General features: G+C 37.4%; 2 protein-coding genes across 2 annotated transcripts in view; both read left to right on the forward strand.

The window, feature by feature from the left end:
• Positions 1-4394: 4394 nt before the first annotated feature.
• LOC311497117 (myelin-associated glycoprotein-like) lies at positions 4395-11092 on the forward strand (the record flags this gene model as incomplete). The annotated part of the gene is made up of 9 exons (XM_084557266.1): positions 4395-4440; positions 4732-5070; positions 5204-5506; positions 5770-6108; positions 6242-6544; positions 8544-8858; positions 9158-9236; positions 10208-10301; positions 10383-11092. The coding sequence occupies 9 exons, from the start codon at positions 4395-4397 to the stop codon at positions 10812-10814; spliced, it is 2250 nt and encodes a 749-aa protein (XP_084413392.1). The 3' UTR covers positions 10815-11092.
• Positions 11093-15930: 4838 nt separating this feature from the next.
• The window catches only part of LOC311497504 (Schwann cell myelin protein-like), a gene marked incomplete at its 5' end in the record, with an annotated part of 30209 nt that continues 28337 nt past the window's right edge, over positions 15931-17802 (forward strand). The window contains 3 exons of the mRNA XM_084557822.1: positions 15931-15976; positions 16272-16607; positions 16744-17055. Coding sequence (XP_084413948.1) covers positions 15931-15976; positions 16272-16607; positions 16744-17055 — 694 coding nt within the window. The remainder of the gene's footprint in view (positions 15977-16271; positions 16608-16743; positions 17056-17802) is intronic.

Here is a 17802-nt window from a genome sequence, read left to right on the forward strand (position 1 = left end):
GTCCTCCTTCATCACGATGACCAGCTCGATTTGGCTGACCTCTCGCATGTCACTGCCACCTCAGAGGATGATGAGGAAGGCCCAGTCGGCCCATGGATTCGAACCCGGGACCTTCTCGCTGTGAGGCCAAATATATTTAAGATGATGTAATACCAGCTGTCTACTGGTACAGACAGTGTGACAGACGTGGAGGAGGCATCACAGGTGGGTGTTACGACTCCTTAGATGTTTTACAGGCAAGGACACATAAATACAACAATCAAAATAAATGATGCCAGAGTTTGTGTGGTGAAGAAAAGAAAAATGCTTTAATTAATCAAGCGACACTACTAATACAAAAACACAATTGTGGAGGAGAGTGAGACGGTGCAGTTGTGCCAAATAATCATAAAAACATACAACAAAACTAGGCCTATACTGAGGCTACAACTGAAACAAAATACAAACAAAAACCTCTCTCTCTTATCTCTAAAATGGAGCTTATCAAAAATACAAAGGTGGCACCAACCCTAAAACCTAGTGTGTATATACAAGGAAGTACTGCATGAATGAGAAAATGTATGGCGTACTCCAAACTTACCTAATCTCACTTCCTCACTCCACAAACCTATTGTTTAACTACAAAGTTTACTACACCAAGTATTGCACAGAACACGAAACCAACAATGCAGGCAGGCAGAGAATAGCAGTCCACGTCACTGCAGGCACGCTCCTTTTATACGGAACCTGGGGTGATTGGCCAGGTGTGATCCACAGGTGTACTCTAATTGGGTTGAGTTAACCTGAGAGGAGTGAGAAGGAGGAGGGGAAGAGGAGAACAGGAGGGAAAAAACACACATACAAACAGTTCTGCCCCCTGATCCTGCCTGTCACGTAACAGTGGGTATGAGCGGAACCAGTTACTGAAAGAGAGAATCATCTTGTAATAAACATAAATGCACACGTCATTCATATCTGAGATAATAAAGTGTTAACGTAGCTGACAGTTGTTTAATTCCCCTGCAGATGTAGAGTCAAAATCATAAATATTTTGTATCTTTAACAGGAGCAGTTATGTAAATAAACCATTATCAATAACTAGTTTATAGTAGGAATAAATAGCAACCATTGAATGTAACAAACCACTTAATAAAAGTATAATCAAGTGATCCAACTACTCTGCTCAAGTAAAGATCTAAATTTAGTTTCACTATTTTGATTAACTACGTATTTTTAGACATGTAATAAATGTTTTTCTGCTGTAGAGAACTAGCCAAAGCTATACAACAGTTTAAATTGAACACAAGTTACGACAATACCATTTTCTTAAAAAAACGTTAAACTAATTTGTGTATTATTATTTCAGTCAAACAATTTATCATATAGAGTGTGCTATAGCTTAGGTTAACTTACCTCAGGTAATGTGAGGTGGTAGTAGCATCATACCAGGAGCAAGTAGCGAGGCTACCGTGTTAGCCGGCTGCTAGCAGATGGGTTTGATTTGAGCAATCCATGGTTTTTGAGCAAACGTCCATCGCTTTTTAGGGGGAATCATTTCCGTTGTGTGAGTTTTTGAGTTTGCGGCACGTTTCTTTACTTGCATCGCGTTTCTGTATTTGCATCGTTATTTATTTTTATTTTTTTCTCTATTTGCAGGGCGTTTCTCTATTTGCAGGGCGTTTCTGTGTTTGCTGGTGTTGTGAGTCTATTTGCACGTGTTTTCTAAAATTGCAGTTCATTGAGCCTTCTCGGCCACCGTAACAAAGAGACAAAGTCCATGAAAGACTAATGACTACAATTTCTGCCACATTTGGTAACACTTACAGTATATCTCATTCTCACACTCTCATTAGCATATTTGTACGTTTTAGTCATGAATATGTAAGTTATTATATCCTTAATGAATATCAAAGATTAACACAACTTTAAAATAATATCCAATGATTCTTTGATTTATTGGGACAAAACATCATATTTATCAATCCTGAAGTAAAAGAAAAAGGTCAAACAGGGAGGAGGTGAGATATTTTCTTTTCCTCTGTGTTTTGGAGGCTGTTGCTGCTGAGTCTGTTAGAAACATGAAACACATGAATATTTAAAATACAACATTGAAATGAACTGAATCAAATGTTTGTCACGACTGCCTCCAGCATATGACTTCCTGTTTTTATTCTCTACTGTCTCTACAAAACTCTACTTTTTAAACAAGTATCCCTTAATATAACTTTGTGGGATGATAGTAAATCATCTTCTCTGGAGGATTTCTTGAACCACATTTGTTGAGAACAATCAGCTTCTGCTCAGTGATAACATACATGTGAACTCACTGACATCTAGTGTCAACTTGTCTCATCAGCACAAATAAGACTTGGAGCAGGTTATTTACACTGTGTGAGAATGGTTGAAACAAACACTACAGAGAAGGTAGGGAGAAGGCTCACCCAGGCCTTCAGGTTACTACAGACTTTGAGGATGACCTTGGATTACTTGAGGTCAAAATAGATTAGTGTCTGAATGTGCTTATTATAAAACAGCAAAGTGTCTGCCATGAGAGACAGGAAAAACCTCTTCCAACTATTAGGAACACATTAAGGATGTGAACAGTAGAAATCATTATCAATTAATCTACAAAATGATCAAAAATAATCCTTTATGAAAAGTGTCTTTTATAATTACTTCCTTGTTTATGTTCAACTAACAGTCCAGCACCTAAAGAAACAACACATTCTTAGAGTTTTAGGGGCTGAAACCATCATAGTTGTTTCTAAACTAAAATAGTTCTCAACAATACTCATAACATCAACTATTCGACTACATTCAGAGACAAAGTCCATCAAAGACTAAAATGTTGGTATTATTAGACATTAAAGTGTCGACCATGAGTGAAAGCAAATGTCTTCTTTTGACAATTATAAACAGATTTAGGGATGCAAACATTTACCATCATCTTTGATCAATCTACAGTTAATCTACAAAAGTCAGAAAATGGTCTGTTATGATGATGTCCTTTGTAATTACTGGGTTATTTTGTAAGAAAAGACTTCAACATGTAAAGATATTTAATGTAGAAAACAGAGAGAATCGATGAAAGAGTTCCTTTAAATGTTAAATGAAATACAAACTTTATTCAGAATGTAGGCCAATATGATAATGAATGATTAGATAAAGTGACTAATTTAATACCTAAACCACTTTTCAAAGTAGGACAAAGTAAATAACTAGAAAATCTAAATTAAAACTACAAATGATCAAAGACTAAAACTAGTGACAGCTGCACTGATCAGTTCAACAAAACCTTTATTTGATGGCATATCTCCAAGTGTCCAGTTATCAGATTATCAGTCTGGATTCTAAAATAATGGAAACATCCCAGAGCTACTATCAGTCTATTTAATGTCTGCAACAAAGTCAAAGATTCTTCCTTGAACATAATTTCTGAGAGAACTGAATGTCTACAGCAGCTTCAAGGTGAGAAAAAAGGGTGGTCCTGGTGAAATACATTTCTGATAACAAGTCCATAATGTCTCATTCTCTCTCTCTCATTGGTTTCTCTGTGAGTTCCTCATTTTTTAGTCACTTCTTAAACACTTCTTCAAAGTGTAACCTCCCTTCTGAGGAAGCTGGCTTTTCTACAGACCTCATGAAAATGGAAGTTATTCTATCTTTAATGTAGAATAACTGGATATCAAAGATTAATACAAGGTTAATATAATGTTCAATGATCATTGATTTAGTGGGATCAATCGTCATATTTACAAGCTTGAAGTCAAAGAAAAAGGTCAAACAGTTCCATTGAAGAGGTGAGATCTTTTCTTTTCTAAATGTGACACTGTTGACAGTACTCTGTGTTTTGGAGACTGTTGCTGCTGAGTCTATTAGAAACATGAAACACATGGAATGTGGAACAAGGAATTATATCAAATGTTTGTCATGACTGCTTCCAGCATAGAACTTCCTGTTTTTATTCTCTACTGTCTTTTCATCTTCTGGACATTGCTGAATAAAAGTGGGGAGTCTTTTTCAATGAATATCATTTTGGAGAGCTGAACATTTATCTCTGTAGTGAGATTAGACAGCAACATTGACCTTTTCGTGAAATATCATCACCTCAGAGACTTACATTCTCTGTCAAGTCTTTTAAATTAGCACAAATTAATGAATTAATTGTATTTGATCTGATACCTAAAAGAAATTCAGTTCTGTTTTAAAATCAAACTTTAATTCGTTGTTTTTCACTTTTTGTCTTAATAGAAATAAAGATTTTTTTTGTTAATATTTTTACATAAAAATAACCAAATATATAGAGAAGAATTTCTTAAATGTCTTTTAACAGCTTAATAGAAGAAATGAACCAAACATCTTTCATGTGTAAACTCCAGACTCCTTTAAACTATACTTTCTCCTGACAAACAAAGATGGCTGGAGCTCTGACTTTCCTTCTCATTGGCTGTTTGCTGCAGGGTGAGTTCAAGTCCATTAACACCTGCTTTGGAAGATTATTTCAAATGACCACAATACTCTTTTGCTAAGTTCAAGCATTCATGCTCATTGTCTCAATGTCTGAGAAAACATCCTTCAAAGTGAGATTTGCTGTAAACTACAAAATAAATCAATGATTTATATGTGAAGATCTAAAATAACTGAAACCATGGTATGACTTTGTAGAGAGTGAGTATCAGTCATTACCACTAGACTGCTGCTGAGAACTACTGTTTCCTTTTCTTCTTTCTAAACTGTGTGTTTGTGTTTCAGGTGTCCAGTGTGAACAGTGGAGAGTCTATATGCCGCAGACTATAGAGGTTCTGAGAGGATCCTGTGTGACCATCCCCTGCTCCTTTGATATAGAGAGCTCATATAACAAACATTTAGATCAGACATGTAAAGCAGTATGGAGAAAGAAAAGTAATGATGAAGTTGTGTTTGATAGTAAAACTAGAACAAATGGAGAATTGATGGGAGTACTGACAAACGGAGACTGCACCACAACCCTGAATAACATGGTTTCTGATGACACATATTACTTCAGACTGGAATGTGAGAATAACTTGAAATGGAACTTCATTGATGACGTAATCAAGATTGTGGCTAAAGGTACATTTTGATATCTATTGTTATGTTTTGTCTTTTAAAGTTCCCATCATTTAGTTTCATTCAGCTGTAGATTTACTACAAATTAATAATCAATGATTATTTATTGACTGCTCCAACTGTTCCTTCCTACCAGCCTCACCCACTCTGACTCCGTCCACACTGGAGGTGGAGGAGGGAACCTCAGTGAGTCTGACGTGCTCTGCTCCAGCTCCCTGTCTGTCTCATCCTCCAACTCTGACATGGAGCCCCAGACTGGGAGACAGTCAGGAGACACTGCAGGAGAATCAGGACAAAACTAAAGTCCAGACCTCTGTTCTGACCTTCACTGCTTCTCACCTCCATCATGGACGGAAAATCTCCTGCACTGCTGTCTACAGGAAACAAGATGGCAGCCCTGATGCATCTGTTACCACAAGTTTAACAGCTGATGTTTCCTGTGAGTTACTTTGTCTTCTGCTAAAACTCTAAAATAATTAGAATATAATTGAAATGTTCTACTGACCGAATGTTTTTTTATACTTTACTTTTAACAATTAATCATGAAAATAACTGACAGTTTATTCTGTTTTTAAAATAATAATTATAAATCTGATAACAGTAATGACTTTGTAGAGAGTGAGTGTCACTCATTACCACTAGACTGCTGCTGAGAACTACTGTTTCCTTTTCTTCTTTCTAAACTGTGTGTTTGTGTTTCAGGTGTCCAGGGTGGACAGTGGAGAGTCAATATGTCGCAGACTATAGAGGTTCTGAGAGGATCCTGTGTGACCATCCCCTGCTCCTTTGATATAGAGAGCACATACAACAACTATTTAGATCAGACATGTAAAGCAATGTGGAAAAATAGTAGTAATGATGAAGTTGTGTTTGATAGTAAAACTAGACCAAATGGAGAATTGATGGGAGTACTGACAGACAGAGACTGCACCACAACCCTGAATAACATGGTTTCTGATGACACATATTACTTCAGACTGGAATGTGAGAATAACTTGAAATGGGACTATAAAACCTACGGAATCAAGATTGTGGCCAAAGGTAAATTTTGATATCTATTGTTATGTTTTGTCTTTTCAAGTTCCCATCATTTAGTTTCATTCAGCTGTAGATTTACTACAAATTAATAATCAATGATTATTTATTGACTGGTCCAACTGTTCCTTCCTACCAGCCTCACCCACTCTGACTCCGTCCACACTGAAGGTGGAGGAGGGACCCTCAGTGAGTCTGACGTGCTCTGCTCCAGCTCCCTGTCTGTCTCATCCTCCAACTCTGACATGGAGCCCCAGACTGGGTGACAGTCAGGAGACACTGCAGGAGAATCAGGACAAAACTAAAGTCCAGACCGCTGTTCTGACCTTCACTGCTTCTCACTTCCATCATGGACAGAACATCTCCTGCACTGCTGTCTACAGGAAACAAGATGGCAGCAATCAATCAAGCAGCAGTAAAACTTCAGCACTTACTGTTTCATGTGAGTTCATTTCTAACATTAAATCTCATCAGTAGCACTTTAACTAATAATCATTTAGTTTTAAACTAGTTTAAATTGAATCCTCTTTGTCACTTTGAATAAACAGGTTACAGAAAGATGGCATCTGAGCCTAGAAAATGGTAATGGGAATGTTTGATCAATATATGAACTCAGTACAAACTATGGTTAGGTGCAGCCCTAGGTTGAATCTGTGTTTTTGGGAACAAACTACCTCCATGTAGGTGGAGATGAATTTCAGTCTCTGAACTGAACTGTCTCCTCCAGACTGCAGTGTCTCCTGTATCCACCACACTGTTTCACTGATGATCCTTCAAGAACTGTCAAACTTTTGGTGCTCTAAAATGTGTAGCCATCAGAGATGGACGATATAGACAAAAAGATTTATCCCGATAATTTCTGGTATTCACCACGGTAATGATAAAAATGACGATAAATAAACACCAATTCGACCTGAATTGTTTTGACTATAATGCATCGGCAAGTTTTATCTGAGTTGTTTTTTTGCCGTACTCTTTGGATGAAGTCGACGCTGCTTCTGCATCCTTGCGCATTTTCTGGTTTTCTTCATATTCTGGTTTGTGCTTGTGTTTGAGGTGGTGGAACAAATTAGCGGTGTTACTGTCCTTTTTATGCACTATTTGTTTGCAAACCTTGCATGTTGTAATTTGCTGCTCCATCAGACTTTTTAACCCCTTCACGCCGAGTGTCGCGAATTCGGGACGCACTGTTTCCGTTCAGACTGCAGCCGAAATAACGCATCTAATACTCCAATGTCGGTTTGTGATTCAAAAAATTCCTAGGAACATTTTGCAAGCACTAGTTTCTCGTAGGACCGGACGGAGTGGTAAGCAAAAATACAAATATTTAATTTGTTGGGCTGCGAGTGTGTCGCGCACATATACGTCATCTATGGGAGTTTATCGTTTTTATCGCAGGATGACATATGCTTACCATTAGGAATGTTTTTGACGATATATCGTAAACGATGAAATATCGCACATCCCTAGTAGCCATACATAACACTACCAAGATTACTATGTGTATTCCTCCAAAATTCAAGAAAAACACATTCCTGCTACAAATAGAATTAATGTAGCCCATTAATGTAGGCTGTTAAATGACTTGTCTCTGTTATAATATTTATTTGTTTATTCGTTTATTCATTTTCTATTACAAATATCATAATTTACATTAAACTGTTGCACCCATAATGACATTTTTTACTTATTTTTCAGATTCACCTAAAGACACCACAGTGTCCATCAGTCCTTCTGGTCCAGTACCAGAGAACAAAACTGTGACTCTGACCTGCAGTAGTACTGCCAACCCAGCAGTAAGGAGCTACACCTGGTACAGAGCTGACAGAGACCAGGAGACTTTGATTGGGACTGGACACATTTTAAACATTGAAGCCTCTGAAGTCAGCAGTCCTTTTTTCTGCAAGGCTGAGAATGATCTTGGAGTTGGACGATCCACAGACACACAAATAGATGTTCAGTGTATGTATCAAAGATGTTTAAAAAAAAAAAAGGATGTGTTTCTGTAACAGGCTTTACTGGTGTCCATATAATTATTTAGACATTATTTTAAATACTATCTAGTGATGGGGTTCTCTATTTTTGATATTCCCATTACATTAACTGAAAAGAAAACTATGTATAAAATGATTAAACCCATCTGAAAATTTGTGTGGGGTGATAAAAATCCATGGGGACATATTTATGACTGTGTAGTAGCTACCAAATATCTGGGCTTGGATGATCATCAGCCACTCAACATACAGCACATACAGTTGATCATTATTTTGTGATTTAGACAGATCTGTCAAAAGCCAGAGACTTTCACAGGGAAGTTATATGTCTGAATCAATTTCTACAAAACATTAAAAAAATTATTTTCTCAGTAAATCTTTTGATTTCATTTAGTCAACTTTTCTTGATATGGCTTCTTTTAACTCTTCTCTCCACCTTCATTGCAGTTCCTCCAAAGATCCTGGACTCATCTCACTGCACCAAAACTCAAAGTCAGGTCAACTGTTCCTGTGAGACTGTGGGAAACCCTTCTCCTACTTTACACTGGTATTTGGATGGGACACCTGTCAATCAATCTGGAGAGTTTTTAATCAGCAGTGAGTCTCTAAATGACACAGGCCTGAGGAGCTTCATCACTGTCAATCAACTAAAGGAGAGGAGTCTTTCCACCTTGCTCTGTCACAGCTTCAACTCTCTGGGATCTGCCAGGCAGCAGTTTTGTGTCAACACTCTTGAGACTCAAAGTTCTGCAGACAATCAAGGTCTATTTGTGTGCTTGTGTTATTGGTGGAAGATTGAAATGATTCAAAGTATATCAGACAAACCTTAGATATATCATTGTATGTCAACAGTAAAGTACCCAAATACAGTCTAGTAGTTATACAGTAAGTATTGACAAAAGCAGTACAGATGTTTCCCCAGAATCTTGTTTTCATCCAGACAGTGGTGTGTCCATGAGTATAGACATTCAACATTAATCTTAATATCTGTAATAACTAACCAAGGAGAGTTTATCAGGAGAATTTTCAATCTGAATTACATCTTTAATTTTGTGTTTCAGGTCAAGTGATGTTGGTAGTGTTCATCACCACAACTGTTGCTTTACTAGTTCTAGTATGTGTTCTGCTTTTTGTCATCAGGTAAGATGAAAAAATGCTCAGGTGACCCTACAAAGTAATGGTTTTGTCATGGGGGGGGGGTAATGCTGGTGGAGCTAAGGTCCACCCAGGGATTGTTAAACACTAAACACATTCTTATAAACACACTCAGGGTCGTCATGCAGACAGGCAAGAACATTTTTATTGATGCAAAAATCGGTCACATCCATTGAGAGTTGCTTCAGAGCTGAGGCTAACTGGTGGAGAGGAGGCCTAACAAGAAGAAGTATCTCAGGGAATGGTCACCTTAAACACACCTAAAGCCAACACACACACACACATGAACAAACAAATGGGGGTTATTCAGTGCAGTAGATGCCACCACCACAGCGGCACAGCCACCACCACTTTAGGTTCTCAGCTTCTGAAATACAAGATTAAACAGTCAGTGGGAGTCCACACAAAGAACAGAATTACACAAGGACAAGTAAATGAACATTATTCTCAAATTAAGCTTAATAAAAAAGAAGTCAGCAAAATCAATATAAAAAATAAAATTAAAGACAAAATTAGCTTTTCAACAAAATATAAAGAAGCAAATCTACTAACACACTGATGGTCGTCTGAAGGCCTGGAGCTAACATGGTAAGCTGTGCACAATAAGAAAGTTGGCATGTGTCAGCAAAACAGAAAACTATGCCCAATACGTCTGATCAGTCCTAAAGTGAAGCAGTGATATTTTTCTTTTTACTCACTGTTGGCAAAACTGGTCAGTAATACTAGATTTCATGTCAATCAAACATTCATCAACCCCCCATGTAACATGTCTATCATAACCTTGGTGGTTACTTTTATCTCTACCAGAACACTTTTATTTCACTTGTCCATCATGTTTTATTGCTGTTTTCTCATGCTGTACGGAATATAATCCACCTTTGTGGGACTGGAGATGTGGGGAAAACAAAGATTAACCAAACATAGCCATATTCTAGACATTGTACTGTATGTTTCAGGACTCTGAAGAATCACCGTGACAGTAAGAGTCAGCTCACAGGTGAAACCAGCCCAGCTGCAACAAGCCAACATCTGATAAGAGAGGGAAATGAAGTACTCTGAATTAGAGATGCTCTTTGTACCCTTGTTTAACTAAATAAAACTCTATCACTGACATTTCCTCTGTAACTGTAGGTACCCAACGAAAGAGAAGAGGACATATATGTCAACACAGATGGGTTGAGACAAGCAGACAGCGCTCACCCTGGAACTATCTATGAACAAAACGGAACAAACTTGCCATGTGCTGGGCCAGACAATGTACAAGGAGAAAGCCAAAGCTCAGAGAAGAATGGAGAAGGGAGTGATGTGGTTTACTCTGCTGTGAATTGGAAGAAGAAAAGCAAGAAAAACAAGGTAGAAGACTCTGTGGACATGAATCCATCTGGTAGCTCCTATCTGGAGGAGGAAAAGTACATGGCAGAGGGCATGTGCAAAGATTTTGTAAGCAACGCAATGGTGATGGGAAACCTGTATGATGAAGCAGAGCCTAGAAATGAGGGGAAGGAAGTGGAGTGTGAATATGCTCAAGTTAAATTTAAGAAGAAGAGCACTAGACATAAATAGACTGTTTTGTATTGATGGCATTAATGCTGAAAAAGAACTAGTCCTTCTGTCTTACATGTATGTTTTCTTGTTGTGTAACATTGAAAGGACACAACACTGTAAACCAAAGTTGAGGAAGACACAAAAATGTATTCCTAATATTGCCAGACGCCAGAGTGCACAATAAACCTCCATGTTGAAGGTCCCCCATCAGTTGAAGGGAGCAAAAATTAGCCCCAGCCTTTTTTCATGTGTCACACAACACATGGGAAAAGACTGAGGACTGGCTGGTTGATTTGATAAATGTACCAATGCACAGCAGCATCTTAGTCTGTGGGACAGTCTGGCTCTATATCAACACAGTCCAGAGTGGGGTTAGTCTGCAAAACCTGATGCAAAACTGTGTCAATGTTAACATGGTTTGAAATGACACGTTCTTTATTATCATGGTATATGTTCATGGAACATATTTTTTAGTTTGTACTGTATATAATAATGTAAGCAAATTATATAAAATGCTGTGGATTATTATTGTTTTTTTTCTGAAATGCAGATGTTAGTCATATACAAGTTAAATATCTGTTTATATTATTTGTTCAAGTGTAGAGATAGGATGATATGGAATATATACAGTACATTAATTGTTATTATTTTTCTTTCTGTCTTAAGTTACATATGTGTATTACTTCAACAACATCACAGTGGTCCTTTTGACATGTCATTCTAGAAATTCTAATGCATGACTGCTAACTGCAATGTGTTATGACAGTACCTGCTGGACATATCACAGCCTGATGTTTCTTTTCTTTGCTATTAATTCAGTTCTTGTTTGACATTATGAGCTTCATGGGATAATTATGATTTTCTCAATCAGGCTATGATAAGAGGCTATAATTATAGTGCTGCATGTTTTAATGAGATTTTTATCATTTTGACATCTTTATGTGAGTTATCTGATTGTGATTTCAGTTTGTGAAGTCAGTTTCTGACATATCCTTATTGGATGGCTGGTGTGGCCTGTGTAGTGGATAGATTTGCATTGTGTTAGTCACTTATTGTGTTTAATAAATCAATTAAAATGATCACATCAATGATCGTAGTCTTTTTCTTCTGTTTTTAATCACGTTAATAGCTTTTGTAGCATCATTAATATTTGACAGCATGAAATGAGAGTTGGTGTGAACTCACTGATGAATGGCACTAAAGGTTTAAAACTGTGTGTACAGACAATTTAGAATGATATCTGTGCATATGTACGGTTCAAGCATGAGGCTCATTGTGGCCATGACTGCTTCTCACCTCCATCATAGAGATCTTCATTCATCCATTCATTTCTCATTGTTCCCATTTCTCATTCTTCATCAATCTGTAACCACTTGTCTTCTGGTGGGTTGTGGGGGGACTGGAGTCAACCATTTACACTATACGGTCCACACAGAAAGGCCGATGGATTCAAACTCAGAACCTTGATGTGAGGCATCAGTGTTAACCACCACACACTGTGCCGTCCATAGACATCTGTAATCTGTTCATTTATAACAAAGAGTTTTCTCATCGTCATATAACAATGAACAGTTTGTGTCAGAAAAGTTGGTTTAGTGCTGGAATTAGTTGATGAAGTTCATCAAATACTAATGACTGAAACTAACAAAGATTATAAGACTCAAAACATACAGTCTTATTTGGTGACAAGTACAGAAGATCTCATTATCATATTCTCTTTGAGTTCTTCATTTTTTAGTCAGTTCTTGAACACTTCTTCAAAGTGTAACCTCCCTTCTGAGGAAGCTGGCTTTTCTACAGACCTCATGAACATGTAAGTTACTCTATCTTTTATGTGGCATAGCTGTAAATAAAAGTTTAACACAAGATTGATGTAATGTTCAGTGATCCTTTAATTTAGTGTGCTTAATGATCATACTCATAAAGCTAAAGGCTAAAGGTTAAAGAGATCCACTGGATGATGTGAGATATTTTTCTTTTCATAAATGTGACACTTCAGTCCATCAGTCCACTGTGTTTTAGAGGCTGTTGTAGCTGAGTCTATTAGAAACATGTTCTGCTGGGAAACTTTTGGACCTGGCATTCATATAGATGTTACTTAGACATGTACCACCCACCTAGACCAGACCAGGTACCCCCACCCCATAGCAATGACACTCCTTGATGGCAACAGCCATCCCCAGCATGATGCAGCCTGACACAGACACACACACAAAAACACTTTAGGAACAACTAAAAAAACATGAAGAACAGCACAAGGTGTTGACCTGGGCTCCAAATTCACTAGATCCCAAACTGACCAAGTATCTGTGGGATGATCAGTGATGGGAATAACGGCTTTAAAATAAACAGTGTTATTAAAGGCGTTATTTTTTTCAGTAACGAGTAATCTAATTAATTACTATTTCCTCAGTTACAACGCTGTTACCGTTACCGTTTTTTCTTCTCTGGGTGGGGCGGGGCGGTAGCCACATAAGTGATGATGATTGCCTAAGGTAAAACGGTACTATCAAGTACTTTTTAGAAAGGTCTTTAAATATGTTGCTGTGTTTCAGGTGTCCAGTGTGGACAGTGGAGAGTCAATATGCTGCAGACTATAGAGGTTCTGAGAGGATCCTGTGTGACCATCCCCTGCTATTTAGATCAGACATGTAAAGCAATGTGGAAAAAGAAAAGTAATGATGAAGTTGTGTTCAATAGTAAAACTAGAACAAATGGAGAATTGAATTGAGATTTTACAGTCTACAGTCATATCCAGCTATTCAGTGTCATTTAAAGAATTACTCTCCTCTGGAGCCTGTAGAGTTTATTTAGGTTTAAACCTCATCACATATTCATAGATTTATCTTTATAGTAATATCTGAGGTGGACGTGATTCACTTGTTATTAGAGATGTGTCTGAGAGATTACTATCCTCACTTTAAGGGCTTGAACATCTTCTGTCTCTAGGCTCACATTAACACTTTGTACTGATGTTTCTCTTCTTTATGGACAATAGGCTACATAAGTACGTGGTGTATTGACTTAATTAAACATGGAACCTTGTTGTTTTAGACTATGTGATTGTAATTCTTTGTTTGATTCTCCATTTGCACTTTATGTGAAAAGAAAATGAAACCACAAAGAATCTGAGCTCCTCCTTATTATAGATCCAAGTAAGTCTGAATGTCCTCATGTGTGCAGTGTTTGGACACTGTTGGCAAGTCACTTGAAATTACCACAGATGTTTAGGTACTGTAACAATGTCCTGTTAACTGCATGAGCAGAAACCCCTCTCTGACAGAGCTCAAGAATATGTGAACACTTATTGATTATATTCAATAAAATAAACCCTAAATTTGATTTGACTTTTAGTCCATTAAGCATATTCATTTATTTTCTGAAACCGCTTCTCCTGGAGGGTCACAGGGGTCTGGAGTTTATGCCCCCCATCACTGGGCAACAGGCGGGGTACACCCTGGACAGGTCTCCAGTCTATCACAGGGATAACACAGAGAGACAGACAACCATTCACACGCATATCCACACCTACGGCCAATTTAGAATCACCAATGAACCTAACCAGCATGTCTTTGGACAGAGGGAGGAAGCTGGAGAACCTGGAGAGAACCCACACAGACACAGGGAGAACATGCAAACTCCACACAGAAAGGCCCAGTCGGACTGGATTCAAATCAACTTCTTGCTGTGAGACATCAGTGCTAACCACCACGCCACGGTGCTGCCATTAGACATGTTTTTATTAACATGACATATGAATTTCTGTCTCTCCTAACAAAGATGTATTCTATCATTCTATCAAAATTGACTCATGTTAATCAAAACATTGTTCTGAATATAGGCTAATATGATAATGAATTATTAGATAAAGTAGGACAAAGTAAATAACTAGAAAATCTAAATTAAAACTACAAATGATCAAAGACTAAAACTAGTGACAGCTGCACTGATCAGTTCAACAAAACCTTTATTTGATGGCATATCTCCAAGTGTCCAGTTATCAGATCATCAGTCTGGATTCTAAAATAATGGAAACATCCCAGAGCTACTATCAGTCTATTTAACGTCTGCAACAAAGTCAAAGATTCTTCCTTCAACATCATTTCTGAGAGAACTGAATGTCTACAGCAGCTTCAAGGTGAGAAAAAAGGGTGGTCCTGGTGAAATACATTTCTGATAACAAGTCCATAATATCTCATTCTCTCTCTCTCATTGGTTTATGTGAGTTCCTCATTTTTTAGTCACTTCTTAAACACTTCTTCAAAGTGTAACCTCTCTTCTGAGGAAGCTGGCTTTTCTACAGACCTCATGAAAATAGAAGTTATTCTATCTTTAATGTAGAAGTATGTATGTAGCAGGTTAATGTAATGTAAAATGATCATTTGATTTAGTGGGATCAATCGTCATATTTACAAGCTTGAAGTCAAAGAAAAAGGTCAAACAGTTCCATTGAAGAGGTGAGATCTTTTCTTTTCTAAATGTGACACTGTTAACAGTACTCTGTGTTTTGGAGACTGTTGCTGCTGAGTCTATTAGAAACATGAAACACATGGAATGTGGAACAAGGAATTATATCAAATGTTTGTCATGACTGCTTCCAGCATAGAACTTCCTGTTTTTATTCTCTACTCTCTTTTCATCTTCTGGACATTGCGAAATAAAAGTGGAGAGTCTTTTTCAATGAATATCATTTTGGAGAGCTGAACATTTATCTCTGTAGTGAGATTAGACAGCAACATTGACCTTTTAGTGAACTAGCATTACCTCAGAGACTTACATTCTCTGTCAAGTCATTTAATTGAGCACAAATTAATGAATTAAAATCATCCTTTCAGTCAATAATGAACCACTGTTTCCACCAATGAGTGAAACATATATGATGTTCTGATGTATTTGATCTGATACCTGAAAGAAATTCAGTTCTGTTTTAAAAACAAACTTTAATTCTTTGTGTCATTTTTTGTCTTAATAGAAATAAACACTTTTTATGAATATTTTTACTTGAAAATAACCAAATATATAGAGAAGAATTTCTAAAATGTCTTGTAACAGTTTAATTGAAGAAATGCACCAAACGTGTTTCATGTGTAAACTCCAGACTCCTTTAAACTAGACTTTCTCCTGACAAACAAAGATGGCTGGAGCTCTGACTTTCCTTCTCATTGGCTGTTTGCTGCAGGGTGAGTTCAAGTCCATTAACACCTGGTTTGGAAGATTATTTCAAATGACAACAATACTCTTTTGCTAAGTTCAAGCATTCATGCTCATTGTCTCAATGTCTGAGAAAACATCCTTCAAAGTGAGATTTGCTGTAAACTACAAAATAAATCAATGATTTATTATGAGAAGATCTAAAATAACTGAAACCATGGTAACAGTAATGACTTTGTAGAGAGTATCAGTCATTACCACTAGACTGCTGCTGAGAACTACTGTTTCCTTTTTTACTTTCTAAACTGTGTGTTTGTGTTTCAGGTGTCCGGTGTGAACAATGGAAAGTCAATATGCCGGAGATTATAGAGGTTCTGAGAGGATCCTGTGTGACCATCGCCTGCTCCTTTGATATAGAGAAGAAATATAACAACAATTTAGATCAGACATGTAAAGCAATGTGGAAAAAAAGCGGTACTGAAGTTGTGTTTGATAGGGAAACTAGCACAAATGGAGAATTGATGGGAGTACTGACAGACAGAGACTGCACCACAACCCTGAATAACATGGTTTCTGATGACACATATTACTTCAGACTGGAATGTCAGAATAACTTGAAATACGGCTTCACAAATCCCCCAATAAAGATTTTAGCGAAAGGTAAATTTTGATATTATCTATTGTCATGTTTTGTCTTTTAAAGTTCCCATCATTTAGTTTCATTCAGCTGTAGATTTACTACAAATTAATAATCAACGATTATTTAGTGACTGGTCCAACTGTTCCTTCCTACCAGCTTATCCTCCCTCACCCACTCTGACTCCGTCCACACTGGAGGTGGAGGAGGGAACCTCAGTGAGTCTGACGTGCTCTGCTCCAGCTCCCTGTCTGTCTCATCCTCCAACTCTGACATGGAGCCCCAGACTGGGTGACAGTCAGGAGACACTGCAGGAGAATCGGGACAAAACTAAAGTCCAGACCTCTGTTCTGACCTTCACTGCTTCTCGCCTCCATCATGGACAGAAAATCTCCTGCACTGCTGTCTACAGGAAACAAGATGGCAGCAATCAATCAAGCAGCAGTAAAACTTCAGCACTTACTGTTTCATGTGAGTTCATTTCTAACATTAAATCTCATCAGTAGCACTTTAACTAATAATCATTTAGTTTTAAACCAGTTTAAACTGAATCCTCTTTGTCACTTTGAATAAACAGGTTATAGAAAGATGGCGTCTGAGCCTAGAAAATGGTAATGGGAATGTTTGATCAATATATGAACTCAGTACAAACTATAGTTAGGTGCAGCTCTAGGTTGAATCTGTGTCTTTGGGAACAAACTACCTCCATGTAGATGGAGATGAATTTCAGTCTCTGAACTGAACTGTCTCCTCCAGACTGCAGTGTCTCCTGTATCCACCACTGTTTCATTGATGATCCTTCAAGGACTATCAAACGTTCAGTGCTCTAAAATGTGTAGCCATACATAACACTACCAAGATTATAATGTGTTTTACTACAAAATTCTAATACAAAAAAAAACATATTACTGCTGAAAATAGAATTAATGTAGCCTTGTAATGTAGGCTGTTAAATGACTTATCTGTGGTGTAATATTTCTGTATTTATTTTAATATTTGTTTTCTATTACAAATATCATAATTTACATTAAACTGTTGCAACCATAATAACATTTATTTATTTATCAGATTCACCTAAAGACATCACAGTGTCCATCAGTCCCTCTGGCCCAGTACCAGAGAACAGAAATGTGACTCTGTCCTGCAGTAGTACTGCCAACCCAGCAGTAAGGAACTACACCTGGTACAGAGCTGACAGAGACCAGGAGACTTTGATTG

The sequence above is a fragment of the Chelon labrosus genome, assembly GCF_963514085.1.
Source record: "Chelon labrosus genome assembly, chromosome: 12".
NCBI lineage: Eukaryota > Metazoa > Chordata > Actinopteri > Mugiliformes > Mugilidae > Chelon > Chelon labrosus.